This window comes from Carcharodon carcharias, chromosome 15 (assembly GCF_017639515.1).
Source record: "Carcharodon carcharias isolate sCarCar2 chromosome 15, sCarCar2.pri, whole genome shotgun sequence".
Taxonomy (NCBI): Eukaryota; Metazoa; Chordata; class Chondrichthyes; order Lamniformes; family Lamnidae; genus Carcharodon; species Carcharodon carcharias.
Genome location: NC_054481.1, coordinates 27028236 through 27044283, shown reverse-complemented (window position 1 = coordinate 27044283; position 16048 = coordinate 27028236). Strand labels below are relative to the sequence as shown.

The following is a 16048-nucleotide window of genomic DNA, read 5'->3' as shown; positions in this document are numbered from 1 at the left end:
CATAGTCTGGCTTCTCTCTCTCTCTCTCTCTCTCTCATCACTTTATTAATTACATTAATCAGTACTTGCAAAGTAATAATGAAAGTTAATTTTATTGCAAAGTTAGCAATGTCTAGAATGGGCAGTGTAACAAGTGGAGGTGAAGGATGTGTTCAGTTTACTGTGACACAGCAATTGAAATGCTTTCTCCTCTTGATTATTGGGTCAAGTAAAGTTCAGAGTTATAAACAGATGATGGGTCTGGTGGCCCTTGAACTGGCCGTTGTAGAAAGATGAAAGATTGATGCTGCATTGGTGTAATCATTAGTCATTTGGTAGAAGTGTATTGATTTTTAAAACCCGTTTTTTGCCACTTGTTGGCAAAAGGAGAATTGTTTGGAATGAGTGGTGTGGGGAATGGTTTAGGCTGGGGGGAGGGAGGGGAGAGCGGCTCTGGGGAGGGAGGCAGGGGAGGTGAGCAAGCGATGTAACACAGGCCATTGGAGGAGATTGTACTGTTCATGAACTCATGTACACAGATGATATCTGGTCTAAATAAATAACTCCCAAGGCTCAAGTGAAATATACCCACCTCCCAGTGGTAGAAAGGCTTCAAACATTTAATATTCCACTTCTTCAGCTCTGAAGAGTCATACGGACTCGAAACGTTAACTCTGTTTTTCTCTGCACAGATGCTGTTAGACCTGCTGAGTTTTTCCAGCATTTTTTGTTTTTGTTTAATGCTCTGCTGATTGGCTTTCAGGTTAAATACCCTATTTAAAATACAAACCTGGCTCTACAAGCATTGTTTTGTGGATCCAAGTAGTGCATATTAGAATAATAATAAAGCATGTATTTGTATCTCCTGGTTACTGGGTGGCGCAAACTGGTTGTGGCCTCTTCCTTCCCGTTTTAGTCCTCCACCTTTGCTGTTTATTCCTCTGCCTTCCCTCCCCTCCCCCAAGGAAATCAATGCAATTAGTAACATCCTAAGTACACTTGTGGTTAAATTGATGTTATGTGACCTTTGCTGTGATTTACTGCAACTGTGTTCCACCTACTTGGGCTGTAAGTCATTTTGTCTTTTTTTTTAAGAAAGAATGATATGCTGTGTTCTGTTTTCTCTCCCATGGGATATGGACTGTACAGTTTGTCCTGATTGACAGTGTGGGTAGTACCATTAGCTTGATAGTCGTCCTGGGGGCAGAGCTTTTAAACTGACGATTGCTAACCAGGTGGCTGCTTGTTGCTTGCGACCTTATGTCGATGTTGAGGTGAGATATAATGTGATTGTTCTTCCCATCCCAGAGAGCCCATGGTGCTCTTTAAAAGAAAAGCACTTCGGGCTTCTAAGGCTTCGTTTGAAACTGTTGGGTGTGTATCAAATCCTATAACCAAGGTCTTGGCTGATCTGGACTTTTGTTTAAAACACCAGACTGGCCCTCTGTCAATTGTGTGCTGGAACACATGCCTCCTCTTGTCTCCAGACTCTGTCTCATGAGAATGATCTGGTATTTAAGACATGTCTCGATCAACAGAATTAACTTTGCATCTTGCAGGATCAATTTAACGTGGGTGTATCTTGAATCATTTATCCAAAGGTTCTTGCTATGTACTAACACAGGCTGTGTAGGAGCAGGGCCTCCTGCAGCTACTGAGGACATCCTGGTTATAGTTAACTTGCCACTGTGTCAACTTTAGGGTGGCTCTGAACATTGAATCTACAACGGTGAGGATCTACTTCATTCATGACCCCAGCCTTGAATGTTTGATATTCATCCTGTGCACTTATTGAAGCAGCTTGCCTTTACAGTGTAATCATGCACAGGAAAGTTTAATCCCTCAGCGACAACATGCAACATTTTAAAATCAGTCTGTTGCTAATCCTGAGAAACTGTAAGATGATAGATGGGAGAAATGTGGTTTCCTTAAGATGTCGGTGTGACTTGCCAACTTAGTGTCCTGTCTGTGTATAACGCCTGGTTCTGTGTTTATTGTAAAATTGAGACTAGTCCAATTAAAAGGGACATCTCAGTGTACTTTGAAATGGGATGAGACTAACACATGAGAGCACTGCCGATCTACCATCTACCTATTCTCTTGTGACCTAGTTGTGGACTTTACCAATATATCACCCTGATTTAATCCCCATTTTTAAAAAAAAAAGTGTTGCGTTGGCCCAGACACCACTGAGTAAGGTTCGCCCGCAAGAGTGAATGTAACAGAGCAAGGGCTGCTAAATGTGGAGGGAGTGTCTTATTACAGAAACATTGATTTGTACAGCCTGCAGCGTGCTGGGGCTGATGCTAAGCACTGCAGCGTCATTTTGCTGTAAAATCAGGGTTGCATTCAGCAAGATCTGCAGCTAACAGGTGTCTGGACAGATTGTCAGAACTCGTCTGTTTTTTTGACTGCGAGGGGCCTTTCTGTTCCACCTTTCGTGGCTGAGTGTGTCATGGTGATTATTGGATCTGTCTTTTCAGCAGCTGAGAGTCTGGAATATTGATTGCATCTTTTTGCTGCTGCTCAGGTACATCGAAGAGGAAAGATGTGCTAACGATGAGGGCTAAACAAAGCTGCACTGATAGAGTTGCAACAGCAGTTTTCTCTGCTGTATGGTGCAGAATTTCACAGGGGTGGTTGAGGGAGGTTGACCACTCATGCCGACAAACCCACTGAAAGGAACTGGATTAAAACCTGCTGGAAGATGTATTGCATTGTGGACCTCTGGCTCTATATTTTGAGTACTATAGTATACACTCTGTTTCAAATCTAAAGCTGTGTAGCTTCTGGTTGTCAGTGTTAGTCTTTTGTTTGGAAGCTGGTGTTCTGCCATTCAGCAAAATACTTGGAGAAATAAACCCTGTAGAGATAATGACCCTATAATGAGATTTGATTTTCTTTAGATCTTATAGTCATCTTGTTTTTGCACTTGCAGCAGGAGCTTAAAATTGTATAGTAACTACAAAATTTTATTTTAAATTGATAAATTTTTGACTTCTTGGAGCTATCAGGTATTTTCACTGAGATCAGATATCAAACGCAAATAATTGCAATGTGTATTTTTCACACGGGTTTATTTGTTTACAATATTTTGGTGCTTACTTTTAAAATTGTAACCTCCTGCCATTCACTTTTTAAAAAATATACATTATAATTGAAAGGTTCATAATCTTCTCTGAATTTCCACCTTTTTGCAGTACCGCCTGAGCTATCCTTTGAAGAGAGAGAAGAACTGGACAACATTAGGCGGAGGAAAAAGGAACTGATGGCTGACATTGAGGTGGGTTGGCCCGGCTTTTGAACATCGTTTCACTGCTGCTGCTCCAGCTCTGGCCTCTTGCAGGTCCCCCACTTTGAGTGTGCCTTCAGTTGCCTGGATCCTAAGCTGTGAATTGCCCACCCCCCCCACCACCACCACCACCACCACCACCACCCAACTCCCCACCCTGAATATCTCACCTCATCTTATCCAGTCCTTTTAAGACACTGCTTGACACCTACCTCTGACCATGCGTTTAGCCACCCTTCTGATGTATCTCCTTTGGCTTGATATCACTGTATTTTTTTATGTCTGATAATGTTCCTGTGAAGCACCTTGGGAGTTTTACTACGTTTGTTTTTGTTGCCTCCAGACTTGAATATTCCAATGGACACCTGGCTGACCCCCACATTCTACCCTCGTAAACTTAATGTCATCCAAAACTCTGCCTGTGTTCTAATTCGTACCAAGTCGAGTTCACCTGTCACCCCTGTGCTCGCTGACCTACGTTGGCTCCCGGTTTGGCAGCATCTTGATTTTAGAATCCTTGACCCTGTTTTCAAACCCCTCCATGGCCCCTCCATCTCTCTAATCTCCTCCAGCTCCACAACCCATTGAGAAACCTGCACTCTTCTAGTTTTGGCCTCTTCAAGCATCCCCAGTTTTAATTATTCCATCAATCGATGGCCAGCAGCCACCTGAGCCTTAAATTCTGGAATCCCTTCCCTAAACTTCTCTGCCTCTACTTCTCGACCTCCTGTAAGACACTCCTTAAAACTACCTCTGACTACACTTTATTGGTTATCCGCTCTAACATCTCCTTAATTTGCTTGGTGTTGAATTTTATCTTATGCTCCTGTTTGGTGTCTTGGAATGTTTCACAATGACAAAAGTGATATAAATACCAGTTGTTGCTATATGAGGCCTAATATCTTGTGCACCCATATTTTTTATTCTGATTGCATGTTGTGTGGCTTCACATCTATTACCATGGACTCCGTTTACATCAGGGTCAAATTGAATTTGGGTGTATTGATTTTAAGCTTAATTCAATCTCCTTGGCATTAATGCATAACTCTGCTGTGAGCTAGGAAAATGGTTTAAAATTAATGAACTTGTCCAGCGTGTGTTTGTATGTGTGCTGGCACAGGACACCATCAAGAAGAGGAGACCACTAGGAATTTCAGGAGGACTTGGTGACACAGATTCTAATCTTCACTTTGGTCTGTCTGAGTTTATGCACATCTGCATTGAAATTGACCTAAGTTCTGAACAAATCCACATCTAAAAGGGCTACATAATTGAAAATGTGCTTACGCTCTCTGTCTCTGTAGCAACCCCTTAGAAGCACATTTGCAGAAGATTACATTTATTTGAAGTGACAGCAGCAACATTCTTATGTCTGATGTGCAAAGTATTTGCATTTTTGAAATTCTGTATTTTTTTTTTTCTATGCTCTCTGCAAAATGTGGAATGGTAAATGTAACCTTTCAAATCATAACTGAGAATCCTAGACCCAAATTGGTGTACTTTTAAAAATTTGTTCTTCATGGGTGATGCTGGTGAGGCCTTGTTTATTGACCATCCCTCGTTTCCCTGAGAAGGTGTTAGGAAACCACCTCCTTGAATTTCCACAGTCCTTATGGGTCTATGTTGGCATTGCGCTGGGTCTTTATGTATGCATATTTTTTACAGCTTTATACACCTTAATTTTTACATCTTCATCTTAATAAAAATAAAAAAATTGTGTCTCTGTGCTCTCTACTCCTTTTGAAGTTTTATTATCTAGTGCATATACCCCCTTCTTCATCTCCATTTTCATATTTTTCCACGTTAAATTTAATCTGCCATCTAACTGCTCAATTGATTAACTTGTCTGACTCTTCCTGAAGTCATTATGGTTGTCTTTTTCTCTAATTGCATCATCCCCTCAGGGAAAAACATTATAGTTGCTTCCTGGCCTTCAAACACATTCATTACGCTGTTGGATTTTATCTGAATCTATGTTGAATACAGTACAACACATCCTCATTCTAATACCAGAACCAATATAAGACAATCGGACCTCTTTTGCATCCCACACTATTGTGTTTCGGGCGTCCCATTGTCTGCCGGAATACACTATAACCATAGCAAGTGATTTGTCATTTGTAAGCTGTCATTTTCACTGCCTCCTTTGTGCAAAATAATGATACTTTGGGAACAATCGTATTCAATGTGATAAGTATGGAAAAATCTAACTGTGCTGTTTGTTCTACATCGCTTGCTCTCACTGACAGCAACAGTAGTTGAGCAGAGAACATCACAAAGCACTTGCCTTGAGTAAATCCTTAAGAATTCTGCCCCCGACTTTCCTGTAGAATGTCCTATTCCTTTACAATTCCTGCTGTTCATTTTATCCTGGGAGAGTAGGTTTGAATTCCCAGGACAGGAGAAAAAAGGGGAGTGATTTAATTTTGTGGTATTGTCTGTCTACAGCTGCTTGCCACATGAATAAGGCTTGCTTTGTTGGATTCTTGTATTTCCTCAATTACTTCACCTTTTTGAGGCACCAGGATTTGGAATAGTCATGCTTGGGGGCGTTTGAGTTTCTCTCTTAAAGCTATCATGTAAACACTGCAATTCAGTGGTCTTCTAGATTTAACATTTAAATATCTGTTTTACAGAGGCTGAAAGATGAGATAGCTGAAGTAATGAGTGAGATTGAGACTCTGACTTGCACTGATGAAAGGTGAGTTGGCTGTTCATATTCCAACAATTGCTGCAGCCCAGGTGTTTTTTAAAAACGTTCTTTTATTAAGAAGGACATGTGGTGATGTGTGTGTGTGTGTGTCTGTGCATGCAGTAAAATTATAAGCACGATGCTTTTTAAATCTGTGAAGAAAAGGGCTGTTGTTGCTTTTGTTAATGTTTTATTCGAGACTGTAAAATTGCTAGCTGTATTTTAAAAAAGACTTAATTTAGATTAATCAATAAAACACACATGCACCAACCCCCACCCCCACCTCTCCACATCACCTCCAAATGTGTTCTGCAAAAATGTATTGATTTAAGTCACATTTCTCAATAAAAATTTTATAGCTAGAGATCTCTGCTTAACTCTGCTATGCTTATTTTTAGGACAGAGATGAGGAGAAAATTTTTCTGAGGGCTGTGCAACTTTGGAATTCTCTGCCTCAGAAGATGGTGGAGGCAGGGTCATTGAATATTTTTAAGGCTGGCGTAGATAGATTCTTGTTAGGCAAGGGAATCAAAGGTTATAGGGGTTAGATGGCAATATGGAAATCAAAACATAAGATGATCATCCATGACCTTATTGAATGGCGGAGCAGGCTCGAGGGGCCGAATGGTCAACTCCTGTTCAAGTTTCTTATGCTCTTATGAGAGGATAATAAACCATTATAGTTATAATGGTTACATTTTTGAAGCATAACAGCATTGCTCTAAATGACCTTTGAGTATGAGGGAGGCCTGCATATGTGGATTAGAACAAACAAAATCTTTATTTTTCTTGTGTTTAGTATGGAATTGATTTGGTTGTAATACTTGATCATTGTTTAATGCTGGACCTGTAATTTAAATGTCTCTCCCGTCTTGGAGCTGGCAATTTGGGAGGTAGGGAAATGGCACAGAAGTAATGCTAGCCATTTTTAAGATTCTGCAGCAATTGAGTCGTTTGTCTGTCAAGCACCTAAGCTACTAAATCTACAAGGCTCTATATAATAACAACTTCCATTTATAAAGCACCTTTAAAGAAGTAATACACCCCAAAGTGCTTTGCAAGAATGGTATCAGGTAAAATTTGGCACCAAACCATGTAATGAGATAATAGGACAGGCCAAAGAGGTAAGTTTGAAGGAGCATCTTCAAGGAGGAGAGTGAGACAGAGGAATTGAAACAACTTGATACTTGGCTACCAAAGGTGTAGTGATGAAAATCTGGGATGTGCAAGGGGCCAAATTTGGAGAAGTGCAGAGTTCTTGGAGGAGTCTGAAGGAGGTTACAGAGATAGGGAGGATGAAAAGCCATGGAAGGGTTTAAACAGAAGGATGAAATTTGTAATTTATATAGCACCTTTTTAATGTAATAAAACATCCTAACTTCTTTTAAAGGGCATTATAAAATAAAATATATCACTGAGCCACATCAGGACATAGTAGGGCAGATAACCAAGAGGTAGGTTTTAAGGAGTGTCTTAAAGGAGATAAAGAGGTGGATGAGAGTTTTAAATGCAAGGTGTTGGCTGACCAGGAGACAATGTAAGTCAATAGGTTCATCCTCATTCTCAGCTGAATTAGGCAGTTATATTTGAATTGTGGCAGGGCATCTCCATTACCTTTAGCGTCACTTTTCCCAGTGAAGTACTAACTAGGTTTTTCCACTAAATCATCATGGATATATCTCACTGTCCAGCAGCCCTTGTTCGAAGTGGGTGCTTGAACAGGGTTGTGATGTTCCTTTGTGCAGATTGAGCTCATCAACATATTAGCACTGCTTCCGGTTCCTGCATGAAAAATGGCCACCATTGTTGGGTTGCAGGAGTTTTATTAACAGACTTCACCGTTAGTTCCTGTGAGAGGAGGGAATAAAGAAAAAAAACTCTGGAGGGGGTAGGGGAGGAGGAGAAAGGAAAGTGAGGAATTAGAAGGGAAAGAATGTCAGATATTTGGTCTTTTGTTACTGGGTTGTGCTCTTTGCTTCGGAGGTTCTGCCAAAGGGTCAGAATTGAGTGCTAAATGAAGTGTGCTTTAATTTTAGACCTCTCCAATTTTACATTACCAAAACGTTGCTGCTGCACTGCCCAATTGACTCGAGTTCCTCCTCCTGGTATCTCAAACTGCACATTTCAGGAAGATAACCAATTTCAGTTTCCAGTAAGTGCTGAGCAAAATCATTGTGATTTGGGAAAACATTAGATGATTTTAGTGCCTGTGGGTTTTGGATGGTTGTTGCTTGGGATGTAATAAATGGTAAATAAGGTTGAGGGGAGTGTCATCAAACCCACACCCAGACACACAGCAATGACTCATTCCACGAGTAGGAGTAGCAGTTTACTGGCAGAATAAACATTCTTTCCAAATTGGGGAAACTTAGGGAGTTGGAGAAATTTCCCAAAGGTAGTCGAGTAAGGGTCCAGTGGCCTTATACCCTCAACCCCTACTAGCTACATCTAAACCTATCAACATGGCCTTCTGTCCCTTTCTTGCTCACACACTTATTTAGCTTCCCCTTAAATGCATCTTTTATCCCACCACTCCACGTGCTGGCGAGTTCCACATTTTCACTACCATGTAAGGAGATGCCTCTTTACTGAAGAACGTGTGACGTTACCATTTAGTAAAGAACAGTAATGATTCCGTGCTCACAGCATGTGATAATCTGTTCTGGATAATAATCTGATGAAAAATTCTTCCTGATGCCCATCCCAACTATTTGCCTATCAACCTTTTATATGCTTGACTCCTAGTCCTAACATCCCTTTCCATCTCCAGTGACATTCTAACTCGTCTGAGCCCACTCTCTTCCTTGTTTTTTTTTTAAAAAAAGCCTCAATCCTATTCAGTCTAGGCCTGAGTTTCTCTAAAGGAAATGGCCCTGACTCTTGGAGCCTTATTGTCCCAACTTGGAACCCTTGGGCCCTCTGTCGGCTTTCCTCTTCACCTTCTCCAGAGCCTCAGTACCCTTCTTCCCCACCCACAAGGACTAAAACTGCAGGGTTGCTTCAGATGGCATTGGTGCCTCTAGATTGAGGGGCTGAACAGCTCAGGGTTTCTGCTGCCTTCACTAGAGACAGAATGTGTGGTGGGGCTGTGACTCATGGTGCTAACATGAAAATGGTACAAGAGGGTGACTCTGTCTGGTGGATCTAGACCCAAGCAAAGACTCAACACCTCCACGTTAATGGGGGAAGCAAATTACCAATAGAAAGCAGATTAAAAGAAAAACTTGTACACATTTTCTACCAATCTAAAGAGGTTTTGTGCTTTGCAGTAATGACTAACTACAACGAAGGAGGTCATTTGGCTCATCAAGTCCATGTTGGTTCTTTGTATAGCAATCCAGTTAGTATCATTTTCCTGCTGTCCCCCCATGGCCTTATAAATTTATTTCACTTGAGTGCCCATCCAGTTTTCTTTTGAAGTCATTCATCACCTTTGTTTCCACCACTCTTGAGGGCAGCGAATTCAACGTCGTTGCCACTCACCGCGTTTATTTTTTTCAAAAAAAGGCTGCCTTTCTCACATCACCCTGCATCCCTTACCCAAAACCTTTAGATCGATGTCCCCTAGACCTTGTGCCCTCAGCTAATGGGAACAGCTTTTCTTCATCTACCTTGTGCAAACCTGTCATAATCTTGCGTGCCCCTATCAAATCTCTCCTCGGCCTCCTTTGCTTCAAGGAGATCAAGCTCAACTTCTCCAACCTAACCTTGTACCTAAACTCCATCATCTCTGGAACTTTATGGCCATGTTATTTGAATGAAGCTGATTGTGTTTTGTTAAATGATGTCAGGGTCGAGTGGTGTTACTGTGACAGTAGAAGGTGTGATTCGCGACTTGAAAGCATTGGCAGAGGTTAAGTAACTGGGCATCTCCAGAAAAAAAAAATCAGTGACTTTGGGCAGGTAAGCCTCTGGGGCAGGGGAGCAGGAATCTCTTTGATAGAGGAAATCGTCATTAGGGCAGCCTTCACAACCTTCAAGTGACCTGGACTTGATACTGAGAGAGCAACAGTGGACAGCCCCAAGCATAACCATTTGAATCATTATATTCAAGACAGATCAGTAGTTGTTTGGATGCTAACAGAATAAAGGGATATGAGCATAGTGCAAGAAGGTGGACATGAGGTAGAAGATCAGTAAGATCTTATTGAAGTGTGCTTGAAGGGCTGAATGGCCTACTCCTCCTATTTCTCATGCTCTTAATGACAGGATTCACATCCATGTATTAATGAGATGAGGACAATCCCGGTTCCACTGATGGTCAATCCATGATGTGAACTCAGAGGGATGGGTAGAGGCTTTCCTCACTATTTTCCTTTTTTTGACATTTGCAGTAAAACAACTCAAAGGAACAAACAAATGGCTATGGGGAGAAAGAAGTTTAACATGGATCCCAAAAAGGTAATGGATCTTTAAGCTTGGATATTTTAATGGATATTTTAGTTTGGCTTATCAGCTGATTTGTTTCTGTGATATATTATTTTGTTTCCATTCAATGTATTGTTGTCTGCTCCAATTTGGTATCGAATTGAGGTATCCTCGGCCATGTCCCACCATATATTTTACTACATTAGCATGTTGCAATATAAATGAAATAAAAGTGCAATACTTACGCCGCAGGATTCAATTTGATTTAGACTTTAATCGCTCTGCTTCTAAAATTTAAATAATTCCCGTCTTCCTCTCTCACCTGAAAACAGTGATGCTACTAGGCGCTATATTCTGTAGTGTGGATGTGGGGGTCAGTGGGTTGGGTGTGGATAGGGTGAGCTTGTTGGATGTCCAAAACCTTTCCTGAAGCCGTTCATGAATGGTCTCTGAATCCAGAAATTTGGGTTCAGAGTTATTTGGTTCCCAGTGTCTGAGGGCAGAGGTTCAAACTGCGAATATTTCAGTTAAATAACTTTCTATATTCTGGGGGAATATAAGCCTAGTTTAAGGGTCAATTTGTCAGGGTTTTTTGGGATTTTAATAGTGAGTAGGGAAATTTTTTTTTTCTGTGGCCGGAGTGGGTGAGGGTGGCAGGTGGAGGGAATTGGAATCCAGGAGGAGTGGGTGCATAACTGTAAAATCAGCCAGGTCATTTGGGAGAGAAGTTAGGAAAGGTTTCTGTACACAAAAGGTGGTAGAAATGTAAAACTCCCTCCTGCATGAAAGCAATAGATGCTAGATTAATAATAATTTAAATCTGAGTTTGGTGGATATTTTGCTAGACCAGGATATTACGAGATATGGAGCCAAGGCGGTGGAGTTGAGACACAGGTCATGGTTTCATTGCATGATACAACAGGCTCAAGGGGCTAAATGGCATTCTCTGTTCTTATGTTTTTAGCTTTCACTTCAGCTCCCAACACTACTCGTGACAACAAGGGAAGCCTTTGGTTCAAGAGCCCCAGGGTTGGAGACAGCACAAAAGATTAGCCTTGGCTGGTATTTTTAAAAGCATGGAGAAATTTGGGAGGGCAATTTGGAATTTAGTGGCATGTATATATTTCGGGAATTTGCAGAGTTCCTTTTTACAGAGGGATGGAAGAACCTTGGGAATGCCTGAGAAGAGAGGAGCCTTTGTGGAATGTCAAGCAAAGATACTGCAGGGATGGCAGCAGACAGTGTTGGGAGTTGCTGGTGCCTGCTGAAGATGGAAAGCAAGGAAAACAGATGAGAGTAAATAACTTCCACAGGACTGGAAGGAGTGCACTAAGTCCTGATCTGGTAACCAAACTGCATCTAAGATTTCAACAGAATATTTTACAGATGTGTAGCTTAGCAAAGGAATAGATATTTAACAAGCCAAGGCAATTTTAAGTATAGAGAATACACTCCTGCCAGGGCAATTAAAGTGGAAAGAATGCTTTGATTGAAGTCCAAGGTTTTGGAGCATTGGCTTCTTGTTGATGTGATTTCAGTGCTTTGGCAAAGAAGAGTGGAATGGGACTGGGCTCTGCAGCCCATCTAACCTGAGAGGGACCATGATTCTACTGCACATAGATGAGGCAATTGAGCATTATAAGATAGGCTGAGGATGCCATGGGACCCCTAGCCTAGGGGTTTGACGTTGTTCTTACAGAGCACCAACCCTACCATATTTCAGTTGCAACATCTAGCTGCTTCTTAAACGAGTCTAGTGTTGTAGCTTAGGTTATTCTTCCTGGTAACCTGTTTGATGATCATTTTTCTATTTCCTCCTACCACTTTCTGTAAAATCTTGCTACCACATATTGACTTGTGAAAATGAAGATGATAACCAACAATTTGTGTTTAATGATATCCATTACAAAGTAAAATATCCCAAGGTGCTTCACAGAATTTTTTTAATATATCAATTTGACTTCAAGCCACATCAGGAGATATTAGGACAGGGGACTAAATGTTGGGTTAAAGAAGTAGGTTTTAAGGGGATTCTTAAAGGAGAGGAGAGAGGTGGAGAGACTTGTGGAGGTAATTCAAGAGCTTGGGGCCCGTGTGGCTGAAGGCAAGACAGCCGATTTATAGTGATGAAAATTGGGGATGTGCAAGAGGCCAAAATTAGAGGGGCGCAGATACCTCTGAGGATTGTGGGGCTACTGGAGAGTACAGAAATAGGAAGGTGTGGGCCCTGGAGGGACTTGAAAACAAGAATTTAAAATAGAGGTAATGCTGGATTAGGAGCTAATGTAGGTCAACGTCATAAATAGAATCCTAGCATGATTACAGCACAGAAGGATTCGGTTGTTGTCTGTGCTGGCCCTCTGTAGGGGAAATTCACCTGGTACCGCTCTCCTGCTTTTTCCCTGTAGCCTTGCAAGTTTTTCCTTTTTCAGATAATTGTCCAATTCCCTTTTTGAAAGCCTCAATTGACCCTGCATCATCCACCATGCTCGCAGGCAATACATTCTGGACCCTAACTACTCGCTGCATGAAAAAATTTTCCTCATGTTGCCATTGCTTTTTTTGCCAGTTACTTTAAATTTGTGCCCTCTGGTTCTCAATCTCTCCACTGATGGGAACAATTTCTCCCTATGTTATATGTAATGCCTTTTAACCAACCTGTGAAGTTTATGTGCCTATAATAAAATTTAGTTCCTGCACTTAATCCGATTAGAGGGTGGGCTGTCTTGGTATGTATTTGCCACTGAATGGCTCTGGACGACATGTTTTGCAACAGACGAACAGGAAACCTGCACGATTGTGGAATTGAGGGATGTGTGAAATTTGACTAGATTTTAATGTGTTTTGCATTTTGGTTCCGGAAGACAGTACTGAGTTGAGATTTGATTCTTTTCATAGCATAGGAACAGGAGGAGGCCATGCAGCCCATTGAGCCTGTGCTGCCATTTAGTTATATCATGGCTGATCTTGTCTCCATCTACCCACTTAAATTCCTGAATACCTTTGCCTAACAAGTTATCAATCTCATTTTTGAAATTTTCGAATGATTTAATTCAGTTTTTAAGGGAAAAAGTTTAAAGATTCCCCTCCAAATCCAGCACACTAAAACTTGAAACTTTCCATTGATGCGAGAGAATCCCAGTACACTGCTTAGGCCAGGCTTGTCCAACTGGTGGCCCACAGGCTGCAGTGCACCCAGCGAAGCCCTCCAAAGTGACACACCCCCCACCCCCCCGCCCCCCGCCAAACCAGTGATCAAAAGCTGGTAAGACAGGCTGGTAAGTTCAAAATGCAGGGAAGTGAAATTCAAGATTTTGCAAGGTGCTGCTTCTCCATGCTTGCTTGCTGATTGATAGTAAGAGGGAGAGAAACATTCTTCGATTGGAGGAGCAGTGAACTCTGGTGCCGGTGAGTGTGCTGAGGGCTGCCAGGCCTGAGGGAAGCAAAGGTGCGGCGAGGGGTTGGAGCCAGGATGTGGCGGGGCCGGAGCCCAGGGTGGGGTCCGGGCATGTGGGAGGGAGGGAGTCTCAGGTTTCACACTCACTCTCACCACCGCACACCAACACATTCACACACACCCACTCACTCAGTGGGTGAGGGTGAGTGAATGAGTACCTTGAGACTTGGAGTGGGACACAGGCCACACACACACTCTGACCTGCTCTCACTTTGGTCATTTTTAATTTACTCTCTTTTTAACTTAACGATTTATTGCTATGACATTACTTTACTTTTGCTCAGCAATTGTTTCTTTTAATACCTCAACTTTTTTTTTGAAGTTCAGTTTTTATTGTTGTGACAAACCTTACCTTTTGGGAACTTGCTCATTGGCCCCTTGAGTGAGGGGGAAGAAAATGCAAATGTGACACCCCACCCCTACCCCGAGCAAAAGATTTGACAAGCCTGGCTTAGTCTGTCAACTGTAACAGGTTGCATGACTGTTACTGCAAAAGATTTTTAAAGAAGTTTAAATTGTGGAATTTAAATGCACTTTAAGCCGTTGTCTGCTTTGCTGAGTCATCGGTAACCTCAGTGCAGCGGCAAACCCGTCAGCACCTTTCAAAAGCAGCCGCTTGTGCTTGGTGCTTATGCCATGAACATTGGCATCCCTTGACCAAGCGGTGTTCTTCATACCTGTGCATAGGTATGTAAGTAGCAAAGGTTGGCATGCCATTCAACTGAGAGCATTGTGGTTGAGTCAGTCCTGCCTTCATCTGAAATTACTCATGTTGCAGAATCCCGATTTGTAGATCCTCCCTACTAGAAACTTCTATTACAAGCTGTGACACCAAAACCATTCAATTAGTAATATTGTTTTCACAGACTAAGTTCTGTTCAGCACCATTTAGCCCTGAATGACATTAATCAGGGCCATCCTGGCAGGTTATCCTGGCCTCAATTTCTCCTAATCTGGTAACTGTCAAGACAATCTTGGAAGTTTCAGTTGTCCTCCATACTTCCAGGTTAGGGAGAAGGTTAACTCTCATTTCCCCTTCCCCCTCAACCTTCCCAAGATTTCTGCTCCTGATTGCAATTTGTTGATCCCTGCCGGGTATTTCCTGTTTGTGTAGATGTTGGGTGAGAAGAAGGCTAAGCTGTGCCACTTGCATGGTCAAACAGCTTGCCTGTGTTTGCTGTCCAAACTCCTCCATGGATGAATGGTTACTTGGATGAGGTACCAGTGCAGCTGTGTCCCAACATCTTCAGAAAAGGTGAGGACGGTAGGGTGGGGAGGGGAAAGTGAGGAGGCCTCAGCATCTTAGTCAGAAGCTGCCCAAGCAAATCAGGATTGTTCTGAGTCTTGTTTTGTCTGATTGCAGGGGATCCAGTTTCTAATCGAAAATGATCTGCTCCAGAACACTCCTGAAGACATTGCCCAGTTTCTATACAAGGGAGAAGGGTTAAATAAAACGGTCATTGGTGACTATTTGGGTGAAAGGTAAGTATTTGCTCATTTAACAGACCGCAATAGGAATTTATGCAGAGAATTAGCTAATTATATTAACTGATGTTGTGGACTAGCTACATGCACTGCACAGAACTGGAGAAGTGTGTTTTTCATAGTAGATACATAGCAATGATGCATTTTGGAATTCCTTCACATTTCCATCTATGTAAGCAGACCTCAGATTTAAGAAACTGCATGACATAGGCTGCGATGGCTCCATGGGGATATGCGCCATATTGTGTGGTACTGGCCTCACAGATCAGGTTGGCAGTGGTCCTCCTTCTCTGCCAAAATGGTTGAGCTCATAGGATGGTGCTACTGTTGGTATAGGCTTCCTTCCATAAAGGATATTAGTGAATCAGTGGCAGTAGCTGTGCAGATAGTGCTCCATTGCTGGGCAAAGTTCTTAAGTGTTAGGATGTGGAACTGTCTGATAAGGTGGAGGCAGACGCAGTCGAGGCTTTCGTATGTGAATTGGATAGTAATCTGAAGAGAGAACATTTGCAGGGCTACGGGGAAAGGGTAGATGAGTGAGATGAGGTGAGTTGCTTTTGCAGAGAGCCATTATGGACATAACTGACCAATGACCTTTGATGCTGTAACCATTGTATGATTATACAAATCAGGTGTCTGCTGGGTTAGGAGACTTGGGGTAATGTAAGGCAAACTGCAGTTATTTCCTGTTTCAGTCAATTTGAATTCCTATGGAAGAGACTCGCTGTTTCATCCTCCATTGCATTATATAACAAATCTATTGATTCAGACCCAC

The 16048-nt window shown here is 42.0% G+C and overlaps 2 protein-coding genes across 6 annotated transcripts in view; both read left to right on the top strand.

Annotated features, from left to right (window-relative positions):
* The window catches only part of LOC121288667 (small integral membrane protein 10-like protein 2A), a 99607-nt gene extending 93635 nt beyond the window's left edge, over positions 1 to 5972 (top strand). Inside the window, exons 3-4 of the mRNA XM_041207369.1 lie at positions 3180 to 3262; positions 5908 to 5972. The gene's annotated coding sequence lies outside the window, so the exon portion shown is untranslated. The remainder of the gene's footprint in view (positions 1 to 3179; positions 3263 to 5907) is intronic.
* cyth3a (cytohesin 3a) overlaps positions 1 to 16048 on the top strand; it is a 121201-nt gene that overhangs the window by 86828 nt on the left and 18325 nt on the right. For all 5 annotated transcript variants that reach the window (XM_041207362.1, XM_041207363.1, XM_041207365.1 and 2 more), the window contains 4 exons: positions 3180 to 3262; positions 5908 to 5972; positions 10298 to 10364; positions 15152 to 15270. In XM_041207362.1, coding sequence (XP_041063296.1) covers positions 3180 to 3262; positions 5908 to 5972; positions 10298 to 10364; positions 15152 to 15270 — 334 coding nt within the window. The remainder of the gene's footprint in view (positions 1 to 3179; positions 3263 to 5907; positions 5973 to 10297; positions 10365 to 15151; positions 15271 to 16048) is intronic.